The sequence below is a fragment of the Silurus aristotelis genome, assembly GCF_946808225.1.
Source record: "Silurus aristotelis genome assembly, chromosome: 7".
NCBI lineage: Eukaryota > Metazoa > Chordata > Actinopteri > Siluriformes > Siluridae > Silurus > Silurus aristotelis.
This window is the reverse complement of record NC_139580.1, coordinates 5,188,762-5,207,375: the sequence shown is the minus strand read 5'-3', so window position 1 is coordinate 5,207,375 and position 18,614 is coordinate 5,188,762. Positions and strand designations below refer to the sequence as shown.

Genomic DNA, 18,614 nt, shown 5'->3' with positions numbered 1-18,614 from the left:
CTGCCGTCATTTTAACTGTTTCTAAAAACCATTCGCTGCAACTTCATCAAGCGAGTTAACGATCCGGTAAGCGCTGATCATCATCGCGCCGAAGCTCGCGTGTAGCCGGTGCGTTATTGCGGCTGACTTTATTTCATCGCAAAGCAACACACAGGCTGTGTTTCCCCTCACCCCGGCCTCTTCACCCTCACGCCATAGCAGCGCTATTAATCCCCATCGCACGTTCACACGTGGATGTAGGAGCACCGCGCTTTCAAAACACATTTCTTTATTCATTTATCTTCAGGAACAGCTTTATCCTGGCAGGGGTTCAGAGTCGCCCAGATAAAATATAATCCCTCTTGTGGAATCGGATAAATCGCCAACATGTTGCTCCAGACAAACTACACTCTTCTTCTCAGGGTTCTCCAGTCTTCAAAATGGAGAATTGTTTTCAATGTTTCAAATGTTTTTATGGAATTTATACTTTTTTTTTTTTTTTTTTTTCTTATTAATTGGTTTTATTTTTTTATATATACACAGTGGAACCTCGGAGCTCGCGAGGGTTAGGGACCAAGACCGGTCGCGAGTTCCGAATTTTCGCGACCTTTTGATACGCATCTTTTTTTTTTAGAGCATTTTTTAGACAATTTTAATGAGATGAACCTTGATTAGAAATGTTAAAACTGGCATTTTGAGCAGCTCGCGGTTGCTCACGAGCCGATCTGAATGAGAGTCGCCGGTCGGAATGAAAGTCGCGAGGTCGCGAGCGCTGAGGCCGCGAGCTCCGAGGTGTGTGTGTGTGTGTGTGTGTGTGTATATGTATGTATATATAATGTTTTTGTTTTTTGATTTTATTTAGTAAAGCTTATAGTGAACCTGGTACTTTAAAGTATGTCTGTCACTATCCTTCTATACCTGTCTGTATGTCTCTCTCTATCCTTCTATACCTGTCTGTATGTCTCTCTCTATCCTTCTATACCTGTCTGTATGTCTCTCTCTATCCTTCTATACCTGTCTGTATGTCTCTCTCTATCCTTCTATACCTGTCTGTATGTCTCTCTCTATCCTTCTATACCTGTCTGTATGTCTCTCTCTATCCTTCTATACCTGTCTGTATGTCTCTCTCTATCCTTCTATACCTGTCTGTATGTCTCTCTCTATCCTTCTATACCTGTCTGTATGTCTCTCTCTATCCTTCTATACCTGTCTGTATGTCTCTCTCTATCCTTCTATACCTGTCTGTATGTCTCTCTCTATCCTTCTATACCTGTCTGTATGTCTCTCTCTATCCTTCTATACCTGTCTGTATGTCTCTCTCTATCCTTCTATACCTGTCTGTATGTCTCTCTCTATCCTTCTATACCTGTCTGTATGTCTCTCTCTATCCTTCTATACCTGTCTGTATGTCTCTCTCTATCCTTCTATACCTGTCTGTATGTCTCTCTCTATCCTTCTATACCTGTCTGTATGTCTCTCTCTATCCTTCTATACCTGTCTATGTCTCTCTCTATCCTTCTATACCTGTCTGTATGTCTCTCTCTATCCTTCTATACCTGTCTGTATGTCTCTCTCTATCCTTCTATACCTGTCTGTATGTCTCTCTCTATCCTTCTATACCTGTCTGTATGTCTCTCTCTATCCTTCTATACCTGTCTGTATGTCTCTCTCTATCCTTCTATACCTGTCTGTATGTCTCTCTCTATCCTTCTATACCTGTCTGTATGTCTCTCTCTATCCTTCTATACCTGTCTGTATGTCTCTCTCTATCCTTCTATACCTGTCTGTATGTCTCTCTCTATCCTTCTATACCTGTCTGTATGTCTCTCTCTATCCTTCTATACCTGTCTGTATGTCTCTCTCTATCCTTCTATACCTGTCTGTATGTCTCTCTCTATCCTTCTATACCTGTCTGTATGTCTCTCTCTATCCTTCTATACCTGTCTGTATGTCTCTCTCTATCCTTCTATACCTGTCTGTATGTCTCTCTCTATCCTTCTATACCTGTCTGTATGTCTCTCTCTATCCTTCTATACCTGTCTGTATGTCTCTCTCTATCCTTCTATACCTGTCTGTATGTCTCTCTCTATCCTTCTATACCTGTCTGTATGTCTCTCTCTATCCTTCTATACCTGTCTGTATGTCTCTCTCTATCCTTCTATACCTGTCTGTATGTCTCTCTCTATCCTTCTATACCTGTCTGTATGTCTCTCTCTATCCTTCTATACCTGTCTGTATGTCTCTCTCTATCCTTCTATACCTGTCTGTATGTCTCTCTCTATCCTTCTATACCTGTCTGTATGTCTCTCTCTATCCTTCTATACCTGTCTGTATGTCTCTCTCTATCCTTCTATACCTGTCTGTATGTCTCTCTCTATCCTTCTATACCTGTCTGTATGTCTCTCTCTATCCTTCTATACCTGTCTGTCTGTCTCTCTCTATCCTTCTATACCTGTCTGTCTGTCTCTCTCTATCCTTCTATACCTGTCTGTCTGTCTCTCTCTATCCTTCTATACCTGTCTGTCTGTCTCTCTCTATCCTTCTATACCTGTCTGTCTGTCTCTCTCTATCCTTCTATACCTGTCTGTCTGTCTCTCTCTATCCTTCTATACCTGTCTGTCTGTCTCTCTCTATCCTTCTATACCTGTCTGTCTGTCTCTCTCTATCCTTCTATACCTGTCTGTCTGTCTCTCTCTATCCTTCTATACCTGTCTGTCTGTCTCTCTCTATCCTTCTATACCTGTCTGTATGTCTCTCTCTATCCTTCTATACCTGTCTGTATGTCTCTCTCTATCCTTCTATACCTGTCTGTATGTCTCTCTCTATCCTTCTATACCTGTCTGTATGTCTCTCTCTATCCTTCTATACCTGTCTGTATGTCTCTCTCTATCCTTCTATACCTGTCTGTATGTCTCTCTCTATCCTTCTATACCTGTCTGTATGTCTCTCTCTATCCTTCTATACCTGTCTGTCTGTCTCTCTCTATCCTTCTATACCTGTCTGTCTGTCTCTCTCTATCCTTCTATACCTGTCTGTCTGTCTCTCTCTATCCTTCTATACCTGTCTGTCTGTCTCTCTCTATCCTTCTATACCTGTCTGTCTGTCTCTCTCTATCCTTCTATACCTGTCTGTCTGTCTCTCTCTATCCTTCTATACCTGTCTGTCTGTCTCTCTCTATCCTTCTATACCTGTCTGTCTGTCTCTCTCTATCCTTCTATACCTGTCTGTCTGTCTCTCTCTATCCTTCTATACCTGTCTGTCTGTCTCTCTCTATCCTTCTATACCTGTCTGTCTGTCTCTCTCTATCCTTCTATACCTGTCTGTCTGTCTCTCTCTATCCTTCTATACCTGTCTGTCTGTCTCTCTCTATCCTTCTATACCCGTCTGTCTGTCTCTCTCTATCCTTCTATACCCGTCTGTCTGTCTCTCTCTATCCTTCTATACCCGTCTGTCTGTCTCTCTCTATCCTTCTATACCCGTCTGTCTGTCTCTCTCTATCCTTCTATACCCGTCTGTCTGTCTCTCTCTATCCTTCTATACCCGTCTGTCTGTCTCTCTCTATCCTTCTATACCCGTCTGTCTGTCTCTCTCTATCCTTCTATACCCGTCTGTCTGTCTCTCTCTATCCTTCTATACCCGTCTGTCTGTCTCTCTCTATCCTTCTATACCCGTCTGTCTGTCTCTCTCTATCCTTCTATACCCGTCTGTCTGTCTCTCTCTATCCTTCTATACCCGTCTGTCTGTCTCTCTCTATCCTTCTATACCCGTCTGTCTGTCTCTCTCTATCCTTCTATACCCGTCTGTCTGTCTCTCTCTATCCTTCTATACCCGTCTGTCTGTCTCTCTCTATCCTTCTATACCCGTCTGTCTGTCTCTCTCTATCCTTCTATACCCGTCTGTCTGTCTCTCTCTATCCTTCTATACCCGTCTGTCTGTCTCTCTCTATCCTTCTATACCCGTCTGTCTGTCTCTCTCTATCCTTCTATACCCGTCTGTCTGTCTCTCTCTATCCTTCTATACCCGTCTGTCTGTCTCTCTCTATCCTTCTATACCCGTCTGTCTGTCTCTCTCTATCCTTCTATACCCGTCTGTCTGTCTCTCTCTATCCTTCTATACCCGTCTGTCTGTCTCTCTCTATCCTTCTATACCCGTCTGTCTGTCTCTCTCTATCCTTCTATACCCGTCTGTATGTCTCTCTCTATCCTTCTATACCCGTCTGTATGTCTCTCTCTATCCTTCTATACCCGTCTGTATGTCTCTCTCTATCCTTCTATACCCGTCTGTATGTCTCTCTCTATCCTTCTATACCCGTCTGTATGTCTCTCTCTATCCTTCTATACCCGTCTGTATGTCTCTCTCTATCCTTCTATACCCGTCTGTATGTCTCTCTCTATCCTTCTATACCCGTCTGTATGTCTCTCTCTATCCTTCTATACCCGTCTGTATGTCTCTCTCTATCCTTCTATACCCGTCTGTATGTCTCTCTCTATCCTTCTATACCCGTCTGTATGTCTCTCTCTATCCTTCTATACCCGTCTGTATGTCTCTCTCTATCCTTCTATACCCGTCTGTATGTCTCTCTCTATCCTTTTATACCCGTCTGTATGTCTCTCTCTATCCTTTTATACCCGTCTGTATGTCTCTCTCTATCCTTTTATACCCGTCTGTATGTCTCTCTCTATCCTTTTATACCCGTCTGTATGTCTCTCTCTATCCTTTTATACCCGTCTCTGTATGTCTCTCTCTATCCTTTTATACCCGTCTCTGTATGTCTCTCTCTATCCTTTTATACCCGTCTCTGTATGTCTCTCTCTATCCTTTTATACCCGTCTCTGTATGTCTCTCTCTATCCTTTTATACCCGTCTCTGTATGTCTCTCTCTATCCTTCTATACCCGTCTGTCTGTATCCATCCTTCTATACCCGTCTGTCTGTATCCATCCTTCTATACCCGTCTGTCTGTATCCATCCTTCTATACCCGTCTGTCTCTATCTTTTTCCTTATTTGTCTGTCTGTCTCTATCTTTTTCCTTATTTGTCTGTCTGTATCTATATCGCTATCGATCTTGATCTACCTGTCTGTATCTGTCTGTCTGCATCTGTCTATATCTATCTCTGTCCACCTGTCTGTCTCTCTCTCTTTTAAGTAATTAATTCAATGGAAGAAAGAGTTGTGTTTGGTCTAAGATATTAGATTTTTTTTTTTGTATTGCATGTTTTTTATTTATTTTGAATCTACATTATTTATTTATTTGTTTGTTTGTTTGTTTGTGTATAACCTAATTTTTTATTTTTTTTTGGTTCTGTTTTGCAATTGCATTTGAATCAGTGTTTAAATCAGTCTATGCTCCTGACCATGAGATTGTGTGCATGTTTTGATCATATTCCATATCCAGTCCCTATTTGCTGTTAGAAGAACTTCCACTCTTCTCAAATTTGTTAGTCAGGGACTGATGTAGGTGAGATGAGGAGGACTGGGATGCAGTCAGTGTTCATATTTATCCCAGTAGTAGATGATGATCTTGGAGCTGGCTTTGTGTACAGGGTTTGTGTTGTCGTGCTGGAACAGGATTTGCTCTGTTTTTATGTACGTCATGTTTAATCTCAATTTGGTGTCGGGTACAGCAGTGTGTGTGTGTGTGTGTGTGTGTGTGTGTGTGTGTGTGTGTGTGTGTGTGTGTGTGTGTGTGAGGTCGAGGCAGTGCTGTGTGCTGTTCAGAGCCGATGTGCACAAGTGCTGCTTTCAGCACGAGCCCCTTCCCTCATTAGCATGCTGCACTGTGTCCATTTCAACACACCGTCCTCTCCACCTCTCTTCTCCTCTCTACTCTTCTCTCTCTTCTCCTCTCCTCACCTCTAATAAGTAAACTCTAGGTGAGATTTCTCTGACAGGCAGGAAGGCAGCAGTGTGATTGATATAATTTAGCTTTTTCTATTAGTAATGGGAGAAGAGAAGAGAAGCCCATGAGATCAAACATGACCTAATGCAGTCCTGAGGCCTGTTTCCTTCACCGCATCCTTTTAACACCAACATCTACCTAATTTCATAGTTTTACTCAGGACTCGCAGAGCGTCCAGTCAGCACTCAGTAACATTCAGGAATAATGACTTACAATATCTGCATAAAAAAAAGTTTCGGGGGCGTGTCTTTGTGTAATCACATGACTCCACTGATAGGCTGCTTAAACAAATGATCTTCATCTTCAAATGATGGTTTTCATACCAGTCCTGCTGTGTTCTATTCTCCTCTGAGGGGTTTCGTCTGTACGACTCGATCATCCACACTGCAACGTTGTGTGTGTGTGTGTGTGTGTGTGTGTATCAGGGCAGTGGCCTTAAATAGTGTTTGTGTTGTAAAGTCTTTAGCGTATTGGCAGCTTTTTTCTAATTAACAGCAGCCACTTTCAAGAAATAAAATGCTCCAGTGCTGGAGGTTTAAATAAAGTAAGAGTGCGCTCTCTCTCATTCTATCTCTCTATCTCTCTCTTCTTATTCTCACATTCTCTCTTTCTTGCTTTCTCGCTCTCATTTCTTTGCATCCTTCCTTTTTTTTGGCGTTCTTGTATTCGCTCATTTTTTATTTTTTATTTCCGTTTCTCTCTTTCTTTCTCTCTTTCCCGTTCTTTCGCCAATTTTCTCTTCATCATTCCCTCTATCTTTTTAGCATTGTCTCTTGCCTTTTCCTCCTTCTAGTTTCTCTCCTGCTTGCATTATTTCTCTCTCACTCACTCACTCATACTCCCTCATTTTCTCTATCTTTCTCTTTGAGCGAGACAGAAACTCACTCCTTTTATTCGCGCTCGTTCTCTTACGCTTCTCACGTTCTCTTTCCTTGAGTGAGACAGTCACTCTTTCTGTTCTTTGTTCTTTTCTCTCTACCTCCATTTGTTTTCCTCTTTCTTTCTTTTAGCTCGCTTGTTCTCTTCTGTATTTTCATCTTTTTCTCTGACCTTTTCATTTTCTGGCTCTGTTTCTGCTCTGAAATACTCTATCTTTCTCCTCCTCCTCCTCCCCTGATGTCTGTACACCCCGTTATTGTTCCTAACGCTGTATTTCTCTCTGCAAACCCGTTATATCAGCAAATCTCAAAGCTGGAATGGAGACGCAGCCCAGTGTGCAGTCTGATTAAATTATGAATAAGCACCTCAGTCCTGCCTGTTTGTAGTGTTTGTGTAAGTGCTCGAGATGTACAGGAGAGATGTTCTCCATGCGTCTGTATCCTGCCGTGACCGAGGAAACCCACTCGCCTTTATTATTTTACAACCTGCTAGTTCATAAAGAACCTGTACATTTACAGGCGGCCATTTTTATTCAGTCTGATTTTAATGCCCAGATGCTCCTCCGTGCAGAGCCAAAACCTAGCATGAGATTTTCTTCTCGCTTGAACTTGGAGACCCAGACTTCTTAATGCCTCTGTGCACAAAGCCAGCTCCAATAAAGATCGGCTTTACATGGGTTGGAAGTTGTGGAAAATCCGTATCTCACACCTCTTCATCTTACCTCCATCAGTTCAGATGAAGGACTCTGCACAAATTTCCAAAAAAATCTTGAACATCTTTCCAGAAGAGTGGAGCTCATTATCAGCACAAATGTGGAACGAGATGATGAGAGAAACTTATCACACGCTCAGGTGTTCACTACTCCTGAATAGAGTCTGTGTATACGTCGCTCTCGGGGAGACGACACGCCGTCTGCAGTAAATTGGGATCTTTAGGACGCACCCTCGGCTTTGCGCCGGCATGAAAATGGCTTTTCGGGATCCGATATAACAAACAGGCGTGGCACACGACTTCCGTCGGCTTTTAGACGTGTACACGTGAAATCGGCGTTCTTGTGACACGACACCGCCCTGAATTCTAACAACTAAATCCCCCAACCGGACAGTGAAGCGCTTTAGGGATCATGTCTGTGCACCAAGAGACACTCGCTGGTCTTTTTTTATTGTTAAGGAACGTAGATCTCTACAGAAAACTCGAAGGCGACTGTGGCAAGGAAAAACTCCCTTAGATGTTATGAGGAAGAAACCTTGAGAGGAACACAGACCAGTTAGTGTGTGTCTGTGAAAATAAATTGGTTTTATTTGTTTTAAAAATGATCCTGCAAGATTTTAATTAGAACTACATTTAATTTTTAATACATTTCTAGTTTATTCCCATGCAAAGTTTCCAGTCTTGAAAATTCCTGCAATTTTGCAACCCTGCAGAAATACAGTATAGTAGATGAGAGACGGTGAATTAGATGCATGTCTCTCTCTCTCTCTCTCTCTCTCTCTCTCTCTCTCTCTCTCTCTCTCTCTCTCTCTCTCTCTCTCTCTCTCTCTCTCTCTCTCTCTCTCTCTCTCTCTCTCTCTCTCTCTCTCTCTCTCTCTCTCTCTCTCTCTCTCTCTCTCTCTCTCTCTCTCTCTCTCTCTCTCTCTCTCTCTCTCTCTCTCAGTGTCCCGACTCAACATGCAAGCAGGACCTGTTGGCCTACCTGCAGCGTATCGCTCTCTACTGCCACCAGCTGAACATCTGCAGCAAGGTGAAGGCCGAAGTGCAGAACCTGGGCGGAGAGCTCGTCGTGTCCGGGGTGAGTCCGCATCATCTTCTACATCATCTCCATCTTCTGCACAGTCCAAGCGTTTTCTACTTCTACACACATGATCAGATTTATTTCTTTTTCCTCTCATGATAAATTTGGTGACCTCGAGGTCGCATTAAAGTCACGCTGCCGAATTAGCGCACGTCACCATGGCGACCAGCCGCCACTCAGCTTTCCTGCCTTCGCTCCAGTTGTGTTGACTCTTGTATTATAGACGAGTAACCGCTCTCACGCCGGTTGTTTAGCGGCAGGTGAAGGTTTGAGGTCTGAGGTTTGATGTATCTGGCGGAGGACGTGGAGGCGTATAATAATCAGCTCCCCCTCGTCTGGGCTGAACTGCACATCACACGGGGCTTTTATTAGTGCGCTTACGCCGTCATCGCCTCCAGTCTCGCCTTTACATGTTTTATAACCCCAATTAGATTCAGTGCCCTCGATCCTGTTACAGCGGGGGCACACACACACACAGAATAGCAGCACGAGGTGGGGTTTATTTACACACAGCTCTTTGTTATCTGCAGCTGTCAGGTTTTACTGTTCAATATAATGGATTACAGTAATGACGTGTTTATTTATTTTTTATAGTAAAGTTATAAATACATCAATTCTGCATCTTATTATTTAAATCTGGTAAAAATTATTGTTCTGCAAAAGTTACTTCTTTCAATTATTCTTTAACAATAGATTTAAATAAACACTGCTGTCGCCAATAATAATGTGCAGTACAGATGTTTCTCTCTTTCTGATGCTCTTATTACTCCGTCTATACATCTCTCTTTCTCTCTCTCGCTCTTTCTGTCTTTCTCCCTTTCTCTCTGAACACTGCTCTTTATTACTTTACAGACACTAAAGCTCATGGATTTCTTTTTTTTTTTCCTCCAACACCCCAACACCTTTCCCCCTTTTTGTTTTTCTGTCCTTTTTTGATTTTCTTACTTTCCTACCCCTCCTTCCTTTCCTCCTCACTTCTTTCTTTCCCTTGTAACCCTTTTCTTGCATTCCTCCCTCCCTTCCTCCTCTTTTTCCTTCCTTCCTTTCCATCCATCGTTGCTTCTACCCCTTTCCGATTTCTGCCTTCCTCACTACCCCGCTCTTTCTTTTTTTTCCCTTTTCCTCCACCCTCTCTCTCCTTTTTTTTCCCCCTCTCACTTAAATGAAATTTTATTTTTAGATCTTTTAACAGTGGACACTTTCTCTAAGCAGCTTGATATAAAGTGGTGATAAATATTTTTCTTCTTTATAGTGCTTCCTCTCTTTTCCTTCTCTCTTTCCCTCCTTTCTTTCCCTCCTCTCTTTCCCTTTATGGTACTGTACCTGGTGTGCCGCTGTGCTCTGAGCCCAGTGGAAAGAGTAGCGTGTACCAGTATTGGGTGAAATGTGCAGTAATGCTGATGAATGGATGTAACTTCAGTGTGCTTTATTGTGATGAAGATCTGCAGTAGTTCAGGTTTAATGTGTGTAATGATGAAGGAAATGTCTACATAGTTTGAAACATTAAGTTAAATTGATTGGGATAAACCTGGGGGACTCGTTTGCGAATGTAAACTGTAGAACCCTCATCTGTTCTATTACGCTGCGTCTAGATCACGTCTCCTAACCTCCTGGTTTGTGTCGTTCCTTAGCTGGACAGCGCCATGTCTCTGATCCAAGCAGCCAAGAACCTGATGAACGCCGTGGTGTCCACGGTGAAGGCCTCCTACGTGGCGTCCACCAAGTACCAAAAGTCCCAGGGCATGCAGAACCTCAACATGCCAGCCATCTCCTGGAAGATGAAGGCTCCCGAGAAGAAACCCCTGGTGAAGCGCGAGAAGCAGGACGACGGCCAGACCAACCGGGTGAAGAGATCGTCTCAGAAGAAGCACATCAACCCGGTGCAGGCCCTGAGCGAATTCAAGGCCATGGATAGCATCTAATCAGCACCGGTCTCGTCCACTCGCGCAGTCCCCGAACCCGCTCCGTGATCAGATCTGGAAAACGACTAGAACAAGCTGGACGAGGCGTGTGTCAGCTGTGCAGGACGATCCGCTCTAAACCACTGCTGTAGATTCGTCCACGCGGCTCGCTCTTCCCCTGCCCGCGTTCAAAAACCGCACCTTTATCTCCTCCCGCGTCTATTTATACCACACGTGCCTCCTTCACACACCAGCCTCCTCCTCCTCCTCCTCTTCTTTATCTCCTTTTACTAAAAAATGGATGAGGGAACTTTTTAAACTTCTTGAATATTTAGTTGTGTTCTAGCGTTATTTCATAATTCCAGACGTGTTCTAGTCTCAGACCTATGCAAAAACACACACACACACACACACACACACACACACACACACACACACACACACACACACACAATAATTCCACACTCTCCACAGGACAGCTTTAGAATCGAGACCAAAGCGAGAATCCTGTCCTGTTTTTGAATCCTATCCTGTTTTACTTTACTCATATTTTTTTCCACAAATAAATAGTTTTATATTAACCATTTGATCTAAAAAACTAAAAGGAGCTTTTGAGATGTTCGTATTATATTGTGTATTTTTTACGAAATCGTTGCTTACGCTAGAAACTGTTCGATGGTTAGATAATTATTTTTTTTTGCATTCATTTCATCATTCCTCCTGACCTTTCGTTTCAATTCGGGACCTTCTTCCACTCGTTAAACAGCCGATCGGCGTCTTACCTTTTAAACACTCGCGTAAAGTCGGAGCTGCAAAATAAATAAAAACACCAAGAAAAACCCGAACGAGAGACGAAGTCGTTCACCCCGAGCCACCAAGCACCACTGATCTCAAGTGAGAGCATCCATGCTGAAATTGGGCCCTCAACACACTGCTCTGCCTATCAGCATTTCACACACACACACACACACACACACACACACACACACACACACACACACACACCCCTCTAAATCTCCCCCAGTGGCTCCGACTGTAATGTTCAGTGTTTTTTTTTTTTTTTTTTTTAAATGAATAATGTTCTCATCTCGACTTAATTGCTTATGATGGTGGATTTTATATATATATATATATTTTTTTTTTTGATGCTTGAAGTGTGTAACCAATGGCAACATGGGACCGGAAAGATGCTCAAAGAGAGTCATTGAAGGGGCGAATGTTAGCGCTGATATCTCATTGTGATTATAAAGAAGAGGATTGAGTGAAAGTAAAGGGTAAAGAATGCTGGAGTAGTTCGGGTTCAAACTTCATTTGCGATTTTATTAAAATCACTTTTTTTTGTGTTTTTTCTGCTTTGCCGTGAACTAATTTGATTTTTTTTTTAATTTCTTTTTTTTTTTTTGGTACAGGTTGTATCTCATTTAATTACAAAATAAAATAAAAAATACAATGATTCCACATCGTTTTTGTCCATTTATTAATTTTTTATTTACACCCACCAGGTATAACATCGAAATAACATTATGAGCGGTTAAGTGATTAACACTGATTATTAACACTATCAGCATGGCACCTGTTAGTGAGTGGATTTATTTATCAGGCAGCAAGTGAACATTTTGTTCTCAAAGTTGATGTTCGAAGCAGGAAAATTGGGCGAGCGTAAGAATTTGAGTGAGTTTGACTAATTGTGACGTCTAGATGACTGGGTCAGAGCATCTCCAAAACTGCAGCTCTTGTGGGATGTTCTGGTCTGCAGTGGTCAGTATCTATCAAAAGTGTTCCAAGGAAGAACAGTGGTGAACCAATGACAGCGTCGTGGGCGGCCGAGGCTCATTGATGCACTTGAGGAGCGAAGGCTGGTCCGTGTGGTCCGATCCTGCAGACAAACTCCTGTAGCTCAAACTGCTGAAGAAGTTCATGCTGTTGATGTTCGAAGGGTCACGACTGTTTCAGCAGCAAAAGGAGACCAACACCGTATAAGGCAGGTGGTCATAATGTTATGATGATCAGTGTATGTGTGTGTTTTATTTATATATTTATTCCAAATGAATCTGCATTAAAACTTCATTTTATTGGCACACATTTTATTAACGTGCGGCATTTGATTTTTTTTCTACCATTTTTACAAAAAAATTAAAATCTATAAAAGAGGCAAAATTAAAACCTACAATACGACACTTTTATTTATGACATCCTTTCCATCCTCTGTGATGATGAATTAATAAGGTGGTTGTTTATATTTGTAAGTTAAAAAAAGGAAAAACTCCCTGAGATGGCATAAGGAAGAAACCTTGAGAGGAACCAGACTCGAGGGGGAACCACATCCTCATCTGGGTGGCACTAAATATCCATTTATTACAGATAAACGATGTTGAGGTGCAGTGATGGTGATCAGATACAAACTGTAGTCCTGAGTCAGTGTAGCAGACTGTTAACATTAAGAAGAGTCTGAATCCATCCTCAAAGCTTCTGTTATTACTCTGGAATTTCACGGATCCCCAGACTGTTGATTAGAAACCGAGTGGCCTGCAGTCCAAGAGAAAACTATCCAGTGACAGGCCGGGATGAAGTGGGCAGATCTGAGGAGTGGGGCAGGAACAGTGGTCACTGGTATCCCAGGAGAATGTTTAACTTGAGAGAGAGACAGGAAGAGAAGGGTATGGATTATTATGTGTCCTTGCTGTTAAAAGTTAATGTCACTGTGCACTTTGGACTCCGGCAGGACTCGCTATGACTGAGGCAGATGTTAAAGGAGATAAAGTATTGATCTGAAATAGACTGTGGAATTATGACTTTTTTTATATTGAATCCAAATGTTAATATTAAATAAGGATTGTGTCACCACTATGAGTGGGTCCTATAACATTCTGATTAATTCCTACTGAATCTAGAATGGACTTCTATTTTACGAGTCTTCCTGATTATCAAAATGAATACTAAAGTCACCAACAATTATCTAAATTATCTCAGCTTTGTCTAAAAAAAGAAGCTAAATTTGTGATGAAAGCTGCAAATTCGATGAGAAGTTCAGAGTAGGGCCCTGGGGGTCTATAAATAATAATTTATGGAATTGACTGACGAGACCTACTTTCAAAATATTTTATGTTGGTGTAAAGAACTTAGAATGTGTTACATTTGTGTTTAGTTTTTTGTGTGACGCTTAGATTATTATTATTAACATCTGTGACTCCGCCTCCTTTGCCATTTAGATGGTGCTGGTGTATGAAACTATACCCGGGGGGTCAGCCTGTTTGTCTGCTTCCTGGCCTTGGCTCTGGACAGTCACCCGTTAACTGGTGCTGTTCTGAGACTATGACCTATACCACAAGAAATGAGAGCAGCACCTTAAAGAGTGGGATGGATACCGTCTCCCCCTAACAGACCAGCCTTGCCTTCAAAATTGCTCCAATTATCTATGAAACCCACATTGTTTTTGGAGCACTACTCGGACATCCAGCAGATAATACCCATAATCCTGCTGTAAGCTACATCACCAGACAGCATTGGGATGGGGCCAGAGAATAATTCAGCATTGGACATTGCCTTCGCTAACTTACACACCCTTATAATGTTACTCTTTGTAACTTCTGACATTAGCCCTGTAGTTAGTCTCTGGTCTGTTGAAATTCTGCTAAACAAATTTGCTCACGGTAAGAAACCAACAAAATCCCAAATCCTCTGCTATAGTAGAGTTTTCCACTTCACTTCACTTTGCTCGATCCTCATCCACACCACAGCCCACCAGTTGACATCTCCCTGATTTAGCGTTTTGTAAAACCCTGTGTCGAGTTTTTTGTCTCGACATGTCCCTTCAGGGAAAGTCAGCTCAGTCCTGCTAAACCTTGCTATGGTGCTGCCCGAGGCATGGCTAAATCACACCCTAATACAGAAAAAGGGTTTATTCTTTCTTTCTTTATTTATTTTAGAGAGCACCTCCACAGAGTTGCTGTGTCTGAGCGCTGGGAGCATCGTGGCATTAAATTAGTCCAGTCACAAACCTGCAGCATGAGCTCCTGAAATGCTCTTACCACAAAAATCTGTGGAAAACAAACATTTCATTAGGTCAGGGTGGCTGAGAGAGGGGGGGGATGACTCAGTTCCTCAGGCAGGTAGGAAATTGTCCGAGTCGGTTTTCTCTATACCACTCTTTCTGTCTCTCACACACAATGCTCACAGAACTGGCTTTTTTACTGCATGAAAATGCCTTGGATGGTAAATCCAGGCACATAAATCCCACAAAGAGCATTTTAAACTTCTCAGAAGACGTTCCCGTGTCCAGAGGCTTTAATTTAACACCTAAAGCCAAGAACATAAAAAGTTCTTTCTTGCTCAATATCTCTTAATAGCTATTACTTGATGTGTATTGTATACTAACACTCTGTATTGTAGATGCACTATTTTTATTATTTATTTATTTATTTATTTATTTATTTATTTATTTATTTATTTATTTATTTATTTTAATAGCACTCTCGGTTTATCGTGTGCTTGATTTTCAGGAGGTTTTCCCTGATTGGTCTGGAATCAAGTTGAATTTTGTTTACTATACTCGAGTGTTATTGGGACTGAATAGTTGAGACACTTCCATTTCTAAAACCTTTGTTTACAGTATGTATTTTCTACAAGATTATTTTAAGTTTATTCAGTTCACTTTTATATGTATAGCAATTTAAGCAATGGACATTGTCCTCAAACCGAACATAAAGAACATACAAACATAAATTTAAATGTCATAAATGAGCAAGTGGTGACTGTGGCAACAACAAAAGAAATACCTGAGACTTCATGAAGAGGAAACCTTCAGGACAAAGGGGTGACATCCACAGCTGGGTGACAACCAAAAGTCCACATATATATATATATATATAATTTTTATAGAATTTTTTATTTTTTATTTATTTTTTAACATTTGCTATAACATGCTAGACACAAAATTTACTCCAATAGTTTTGATTGTAATGATTCATTCTTGTGATGATTTAACTCATTACATTACATTACACTCATACATTATACTCATTATTAGTTCATTACAGGGTTCACAATTCAATTCAATTCAATTTGATTCTAAGAATCTTTTTCACAAAGTATCAAAAAAACTTTGATTTTTAAATCATTACACATGTTAAACCATGTGTATTTTTGTCTGCATAAAAATTTAATTCCAAATAGATCCATTAAATACTGAACATCGGACATCTGTAGCAGCAACAGAGCTCCAAATCGGCTAAAGTGGCTGGATTTTGCAGCCTTTGAAATCTACTAAAAATCTTTTAAAACCAATAGAAATTGATCATGTATTGCAAATAACACTAGTTGATTTGTGCAATCATGAGCTTTTGAGCTTCAGAAAGGATGTTAAATAATAATTGACCAACACGGCTGCATTACATGCAGAATAATAAAATGATGATTTGTGCATATTTACAGTCTAAGCATCATGATGCCTCGTTATAGTGTAAGTTACATTAACAAACTAGGATTAATGAGTTATTGAGTTTTGCTTTGCTAATGCCAGCCTAAAATTGATTTCTATAGCTAACATAAAATGTCAAGTCAAATTCGAGTTAAAAGTAAATATTGATTATTGGCAGGATGGATATTCCTACTTTAATAAGATTGCATATGTAATAATAGTTCATTCTCACATTGTTAGTTTGCTGCTCAGGTGCATAAATAAGGCAGAAAAGACAAAATAAAAAATAAATAAGAATAGATTTAACAAATTTCGCTACTAATAAATATCTAATAAATACATGTAGCAATTTGTGTTTTACTTTCCCTTTCATTTTTTCACTGGGTTTATGATTTCGTAATATTTTGATTCTTTGACTGGAGTCCACAATGTCAGCGATTCAGCAGGAGATGCTTTGCTTTGATGGACACTTTATTGATTTTTATGAAGGTAGTTTTTCCTCCGCAGGTCGTTCCGGTGCTTTTTATTACAGTAAGGTGAGGTTTAAGGTTGTGTTTATACAGTATATATAATTATAGAGCTTTTCTCAGACCATTTATTATAGTGTAGGCCAGCGATCTCCAACAAGTTTCTTTTAAAAACTATTTTCACTATATTTATATATATATATATATATATATATATATATATATATATATATATATATATATATATATATATATATATACAGTATCTCACAAAAGATACTGTATCACCCCTTAAATTATAGCAACCATTTCATTATTTGTTTTCATGGGACAGTACTATAGAAATGAAACTCGGATATATTTTAGTGTAGTCAATATGCAGCGTGAACAGCAGTACAGATTTACTGCTCTCTAAAAAGAACTTATACAGCCATTATTCTCTAAATAACATAGCAACAAAAGTGAGTGCACCCTCAGTGAACATTTGGGTCCAAAGTGTCAATATTTTGTGTGAGCATCATTGTTATGTAGCGCTGCTTTAATCCTCCTGGGCATGGATTTCACCAGAGCTGCACAGGTTGTTGCTGGGATCCTCTTCCACTCCTCCATAATGACATCACGGAGCTGCTGGATGTTTGGAGGTTAGACACATGATGCTTCTCCAGCTTCCGTTTGAGGATGCCCCACAGGTGCTCAGTAGTGTTCAGGTCTGGAGACATACTTGGCCACTCCATCACCTTTAGCTTTCTCAGCAAGGCAGTTGTCATCTTGGTGGTGTGTTTGGGGTCGTTATTATTATGTTGGAAAACTGCCGTCTTGAAGGCTCATCAAGGCTCGTCTTGAAGGTTCATGTTCTGCTTTAGAATGTCACAGTACATTTTGGAATCAATGTCTCCCTCAAAGAACCGCAGCTCATCAGTACCACCAGCATGCTTGACTGTAGACAAGAACACAATTTTCTCAGTACAGTAATCCCCCGTTTACGTTCCAAAACCGCCCGCGATAAACAAAACCCAATAAATGGACGCCACCCTAAAAATGCTATTTTATGTATACAGTACTGTACTGTATTAACATTTTACTTAATATTATAACAAAATAATATTTCAATTAATAGATTTAATTATTTTTACATAAACTCAATAAAAAAATCAATTCCCTATAAGTTTTTGGTTTATGGTGCTCTCTGTGAGACACGGGGAAAATCAGCCAAACTAATTAGTTATGTGGCAAAGCAATTCTGTGATAAACCGGGGGCGCCAGATTCCAACCGCGCTGAAGCGGGGGATTACTGTACTCCTCACCAGGGCATCACTACACATGCTGGACACAATCTGAGCCAAACAAGTTCATCAGACCACATGACATGGTTCCAGTAATTCGTGCTCTTGGACAGGTCGTCTTCAGAAAACTGTTTTTGTGAGCCAGCTTCAGAAGAGGCTTCCATCTGGGACGACGGCCATGAAAACCGACTTGTTGCAGTGTGCATACTGTCTGAGCGCCAACACGCTTCCGCTTCTGCACCTGTTGCACAGCACGAGGACCCGACTTCTCTGATGGGTTTTTGTGAGGTCTGCTCCGAGTGGAACCCGTCTTGGAAAACCTCTGTATGACCCTGATCACTTTACTATCTAATCTATTTATTTTTTTTACTAATTATCTATCTATCTATCTATCTATCTATCTATCTATCTATCTATCTATCTATCTATCTATCTATCTATCTATCTATCTATCTATCTATCTATCTATCTATCTATCTAACAGGAATTTAAAATTATATCACAACTATTAGATGTCCCTCTATTCCAACGTATCAGGAATTTGACATTTTTATTTTTGCTATTTGGCAGACACCCTTATCCAGAGCAATGCACATTTATCTTATTTATACAACTGAACAGCTATGGGGTTTAGGGCCTTGCTCAAGGGCCCAGGAAGTGGCAGCTTGGTCTGGCTGGAATATGAACTCATGACCTTTGGATCCAAAGTCCAATGCCTCAACCACTAAGCTACCACTTACCAAATAAACTCCTGGGAGTTCATAATTATCTTCATGAAGACATCACAGCCAACTATCCAGTAAGATCACAATGATCAGGAGTTTAAAATGGCCTGCTGGGTGACATCACAATTATGAAGAATTCAAAGTGAGCTTCTTATTGACATCACAAATACCAGGTCCACCCCGAACACTACATTTCACTATCTATAATGTCTTAGTGACATCCTGACTATCAGGAATTCCGACTTTGCTGTTTAGTTACATGAACCTGTGCAT

The 18,614-nt window shown here is 40.8% G+C and overlaps 1 protein-coding gene and 2 long non-coding RNA genes across 5 annotated transcripts in view; 2 read left to right on the top strand and 1 right to left on the bottom strand.

Annotated features, from left to right (window-relative positions):
• The window catches only part of ctnna1 (catenin (cadherin-associated protein), alpha 1), a 98,783-nt gene extending 86,875 nt beyond the window's left edge, over positions 1-11,908 (top strand). For both annotated transcript variants that reach the window (XM_083546972.1, XM_083546973.1), the window contains exons 17-18: positions 8,412-8,546; positions 10,181-11,908. In XM_083546972.1, coding sequence (XP_083403098.1) covers positions 8,412-8,546; positions 10,181-10,471 — 426 coding nt within the window. In that variant the 3' untranslated portion in view covers positions 10,472-11,908. The remainder of the gene's footprint in view (positions 1-8,411; positions 8,547-10,180) is intronic.
• LOC310729170 overlaps positions 1-18,614 on the top strand; it is a 226,618-nt gene that overhangs the window by 108,789 nt on the left and 99,215 nt on the right. The gene's annotated exons all lie outside the window — the stretch shown is intronic.
• On the bottom strand, positions 9,126-12,130 carry LOC310729186. The gene is made up of 2 exons (XR_014534482.1): positions 10,871-12,130; positions 9,126-10,834 (listed from the first exon to the last, which is right to left on the bottom strand). It is a non-coding gene; the product is annotated as an uncharacterized lncRNA (long non-coding RNA).